The sequence below is a fragment of the Vicia villosa genome, linkage group LG1, assembly GCF_029867415.1.
Source record: "Vicia villosa cultivar HV-30 ecotype Madison, WI linkage group LG1, Vvil1.0, whole genome shotgun sequence".
Classification (NCBI taxonomy): Eukaryota; Viridiplantae; Streptophyta; class Magnoliopsida; order Fabales; family Fabaceae; genus Vicia; species Vicia villosa.
The window spans coordinates 154,381,122-154,386,484 of NC_081180.1; the positions used below are offsets into that span (position 1 = coordinate 154,381,122).

The following is a 5,363-nucleotide window of genomic DNA, read 5'->3' on the forward strand; positions in this document are numbered from 1 at the left end:
ATTTTTGTGAGAAAACGTTGAGAGATGTTAAAAAGATAAGAAACAGAGTATGAAGTTTGAGAGAGGGAGGCGGATCCCCTTTATGTTTCTTTAGGGTTTTTCTTAACTTGATTTGGGCTTTTATGTTTGTAACCCAATTGTTTTTTTTGCTATGTAAACCACCATGCTCATCCGGTAAACACACTGGCTGCTTTGACTTGATTGAATTGTTTGGGCTTCAACACATGAGCCCATTTTTTTTACTGTACATACATTCACCATGCGAATTTCACCTCCCCTGGCTGATGAGGTTATAACTTTGGGCCTCCATTGGGCTCAGCACCCAGATTATTGTGTACACCCCTGCTTTCTTATTTCAGCCCCTATTGCTTGTTTGTTTTGCTATGTTTTCTTGTTTATTTTATTTTAGTTCATAATATCAAAAATACCAAAAACATGTTTAGAATTAGATTTTATTTTCCATATTAAAAACACCAAAAATATGTTGTTTAATTTTAATTTCCTTTAGATTTAATATGTTTATTTCTATATCTTCTCTTTTGTTATTCTCTTGATTAATTGTTAATATTTTCTTTATCATTTCTCATGCATCATTATATATATCCGTTGCTAATATCTTCTTGACTTTTGTGAGGTACTACTATCATTGAGCCATTGGATTTTATTGTGGACATTTATAACTCATTTTATTCTTTGTATATATTATCCTTTTATTTTCGGCTTTAATATTTTCAATTGGGTTGTAATAATTAGTAGCTAATTTCTATCCCCATTCGTTTAAGTGTGTAATCCCCAATCCCGAGGCCTTGTAATAATTTTATCGCTTTCCTTTATCGCTTTATTTTATTATTGCTTGCATGCTTTTAACCGTTTTTCAAAATAAAACTAGGATCTTAGCCGTTTTCTACCATAAGTCGATTGCACTTCACGCATCGCCATCAACCGTACTTACACATGCACACTTGCACGTACACTCTTATTTTACCTCTTTCATGTTCATTCCTTTATGTTTGAACCTTTATGCTTGTTTGTATGGAATTTACCTGTATGAGCTTGTATGTTTCATTTACTTCTTCCATCTTCTTTTTTAAATAAAAATATTCACCCCCCGCATTACTTGGTCCATATACCAAGCCCCCAACCAACTCTTTGTAAGTCGAGTGCCTTGCGCACCGCCATCGACCTGTTTTCAAAACTCTTTTCATAAAAAACCTTGACTTTTGTTATGTGATCTTCTTTAAACTCTTTTGTGCGCTTGCACTCTTTTTACTTTAAAACTTGTTTTCAATAAAAACTTTTTTCGAAACTTTTGAGCAGAACTACAAATGCTCTGACTTCTCCATTGCACTGAGGAGGTATGTAGGCACAAGACACAACGTCTTGCCGAGCAAACTTTTATAAATAACCTTTTTCTTTTGTATATATTTCTTTTCTCATTTCTTCTTTTAGCAAACAAAAAAATGGTTTTAACATAAACACAGATTTTCAAAAGGTTCCTGTGGAGTACCACAGATGTGAGGGGTGCTAACACCTTCCCTTTGCATAACCAACCCCCGTATCCAGATTTCTTTGTGGTTTTTTCGAGTTTTTTCCCTTTCCTATTTTGGAATAAAAAAGTTCGGTGGCGACTCTTGCTTTTTAACGACTTAAGTTAACCAAATGACTTAAACTCAAATTTTCCGCCGCTACACATCTATGTAGGGACTGTTAGGGTAGATTTAGTATAAATAGGAGACTAAATGTTTAGATTTGTGTGTTCAAACAAATATACAAAAATTCACTAAAAATACTCAAAGTACCAGCGTTAGAGAAACGAGTCTTTGCTGAACAAATGTATGTGCAAGAACACCTTGTTTATTTTATTCGAAGTTAATTTATTGGCTTTATATAAACACAAGTTACTTTACATTATTTTATCGTCATTTAGTTTCCATTCAAATTTACATTTCGCTTTATCATATTTACTTTCGAAATCTTTTACCTTAATGTTATATTCTTTTACTTTCATAGGAAATTTATAGATTTTTTCAAAGTCTTTATACTTCTTTATGTTATTCATTGTCGAACCCTAGTCATTGTAAAGTCATTCATCGTCATACAGAAACTTAATCATTTAAATATAAGATCAAAACAATGAGTCAGATTATAAGAACCCTAGCATTCGAGACACATGTCCTAGGATCAATCTAGTCGATCCTGTGAGTTACCAAAAATATATTGTTTGGAAGACTAGCAGTTGTTTGTCAGAAATCACTGGTAAACACTTACCTACCCTTTTAAACGCTGAATTGCCCTATATGGGAGAGGTATAATTTCTTTTCTTCTGATGGTGCAAGCTCACAATGTTGGAAACACGCTCCTTGACATTGCATGCCTTCTTTTTGGCGTTGCTTTCCTCGACCTTTATGTAGCACTCAACTCTGGTGATCACTTCTGCCAACGACAACTCTGGCTTTTGGGAGAAGAGTTCGTTGAAGTGTTCCGCCTTAAGTCCATTTTGGAACACCCCAACAAATATTTATTGTTTTGGTGGGACGACCCTGTTGGTAGCCTCGTTGAAAAGGGCAAGATAGTCCCTCAGCGACTCGGATGGATCCTGATATATATTAAACAAACTGGTATTGGACATCTTGTGGCGACTAGCGGCGAAGTAGTGTACTAGTTTCTTACGAGATCTTGGCAACTGTTGATAGAGTCACAGGGTAAGACCATATACCATCTGCAGGAAACCTATTTGAAAGTGGCATATAACAACTTGTATTTCAAAGAGTTGGCAGCTCTTATGATTCCAAACTGTGTACTAACGTGTTCGTAGAAATTACTCTGCCCATCGAACTTGACAAAGGAAGGAGATTTAAATTTATACAAACACATTTTGAAAGCAACTCTATAAAACTATGAGTCTTCCTATTAACTTATTTGAATTTTTAGTTACAATGATTAAATATTTACTTATTTGAATTTTTAGTTACAATGATTGAATATTTACTCGTGTTTCAATATGTAGTTGAGTTTCTTTAAATGAACAATATTCATAAACAAAAACTTAAGTTATGTTGAAGAAAATTAAATTATTTTATTACAATATTAATTCTGGAAAATAAATTATAATTCTACATAATATGAGTAACAAATTTGTTCTACATGGTTTACATACAATATTTGGGAACATAGGTTGTTTAGTAGAATTTGTTCAACTTCAATGGCCTTTTTGACAATTGTTTTACATTCAAATCTCAACCAATTTTCATAATTTTGGATGTAATACAATCCTCAGTTAACCTATTATCATAAGGAGTGTGGATTAAACAAATCCCTGATGAAAGCATCCCCTGAATTAGAGAAAAACATGGATAACATCATGAAAAACCCTAATAATGACCCTTGTGCCTTCAAAACCAAAATTCTCCGAGACCAGCAATCCATTCTTCAATCTGAAACACTCGTTAGAAAGCTGATGAAATATCCTAGAAGTTGTAAAAAGAATCATCAAATTCCATGAACCACAACTCAAGTTATGACCAAATGAATGCAGCTCAAAAGCACAACTAAAACTACCAACACCTCCTAAATCACAAAACATTTTTTCATACTCTCCACCGATCAATCAAAGCAAACCGTTGATAGCATCCCCATCGAAGGGCTGGCATTTAAACTAGAAGAAGGTGTCGATCCTTGTCGGGTACTCTGAACCAATTAGAATTAAGTGATCGAATATCACCCCACACACAATTCACTATTTAAACCATCCATTTCCCATCAAATTATCACACACAAAAATTCTTCAATTTCCACTATTACACTCTCTTCTCTTCTCTTCGTCTATATTTCAAATCCCTTTCAATCTATTCCCATGGCCACCGAAGAACCAATTATCGCCGTTGAACCTGTGGCTGAGCCAGCGATCGCCGAACCTCCAGCCTCTGAGAAAGTGGAGGAACCAAAGGCTGAAGCTGGGAAGACGAAGAAAACCAAGGAATCCAAACCTAAAAAAGCTTCCAAGCCACGAAACCCTGCTTCACATCCTACTTACGAAGAGGTTCGTGATTCAATTCAATTCACTATTATATAATTCTTCCTGTATTTAATTTTTTATTTCGTCAGGAATTATAGTTTCAATTGAATCTGAATTTTGATTGGTTTAATTGATTTGCAGATGATTAAGGATGCAATTGTTTCGTTGAAGGAGAAGAATGGTTCGAGCCAATACGCAATTGCGAAATTCATTGAAGAGAAACACAAACAGCTTCCTGCTAACTTCAAGAAGCTATTGCTCCAAAATTTGAAGAAGAACGTTGCTTCTGGAAAGCTTGCTAAGGTGAAAGGTTCATTCAAGCTTTCTGCAGCGGCTAAGAAGCCAGCAGTTGCCAAGCCGAAAGCAAAGCCAGCTGCCAAGAAGGCTGTGAAGGCTAAGACAGCCGCTAAGCCTAAAGCTAAAGCTGTTGTCAAGCCTAAGACTGCTTCAAAGGCCAAATCTGTTACCACCAAACCCAAAGCGGCTGCCGCCAAGCCCAAAGCTGCTGCCAAGCCCAAGGCTGCTGTGAAACCTAAAGCTGCTATCAAGCCCGAGGCTGCTGTAAAGCCTAAAACTGTTGCTAGGCCCAAGGCAAAGTCTGCAAAGGTTGCGAAGACATCGACGAGGACTACACCAGGGAAGAAAGTTGCTGTTGTGAAGACCGCACCTAAGAAAGCAGCGGCTGCAAAGAAAGCTCCGGTGAAGAGTGTGAAAGCAAAGAGTGTAAAGTCCCCTGCAAAGAAGGCTTCCGGGGTGAAGAGAGGTGGAAGGAAATGAGAGTTTTGTGTTCTAGCTTTAGCATTGTAAAGTTCTTGTGTTGTTTTTTGTTTAATACTATTAGTTTATATAATATAGTTCATTATAACTTTCTGGTTTTATTTTCCATTTGATTGAATTAATCATGATAGAACTATATGATCATACATTCTTATTTAAAACCTAAATAACTCGGTGTTTGTGGTTCAGTGTTTGTGGTTTAGTATTTTTTAAACGATAAAAAAAATTGTAAAATAAAGAAAATTGACTAAAATTTACATATAAAGTTTAATTCAATCAAGTTTATGAAGTTTAACTCGTCTATGAAGTTTTCAACTTCATTATTGAAGATGAAATGTTCAATGTTGGTATTATGGTTAGAATTGACTAAAGTTGAACAATTTGCTGAGAATTTAGTGTCCTTCAAATACTAGGTGATCCACTAACAATTGAAACTACTCTAGTTACATTCAAATACTATGTCTTCTGGTGAAAAGAAATAATCTGCTAGCCTACTGTATGGTTTTATGGTACCCTGCAAAGAGAAATAGCTTAAATTAAGAAAAAATAGTTCCATTTTCTAATTTGCTTA

General features: G+C 35.2%; 1 protein-coding gene across 1 annotated transcript; it reads left to right on the top strand.

The window, feature by feature from the left end:
• Nucleotides 1-3,770: 3,770 nt before the first annotated feature.
• On the top strand, nucleotides 3,771-4,880 carry LOC131619319 (histone H1-like). The gene is made up of 2 exons (XM_058890431.1): nucleotides 3,771-4,039; nucleotides 4,157-4,880. Exons 1-2 carry the CDS (start codon nucleotides 3,854-3,856, stop codon nucleotides 4,790-4,792), a joined length of 822 nt encoding a protein of 273 aa, XP_058746414.1. The 5' UTR covers nucleotides 3,771-3,853; the 3' UTR covers nucleotides 4,793-4,880.
• The last annotated feature ends 483 nt before the right edge of the window (nucleotides 4,881-5,363 follow it).

Coding starts and splice junctions, on each gene's coding strand:
- LOC131619319 (XM_058890431.1), top strand. CDS start 3,854: ATGGCCACCGAAGAACCAATTATCGCCGTTGAACCTGTGGCTGAGCCA. Junction 4,040..4,156: donor CACATCCTACTTACGAAGAG/GTTCGTGATTCA, acceptor ATTGATTTGCAG/ATGATTAAGGATGCAATTGT.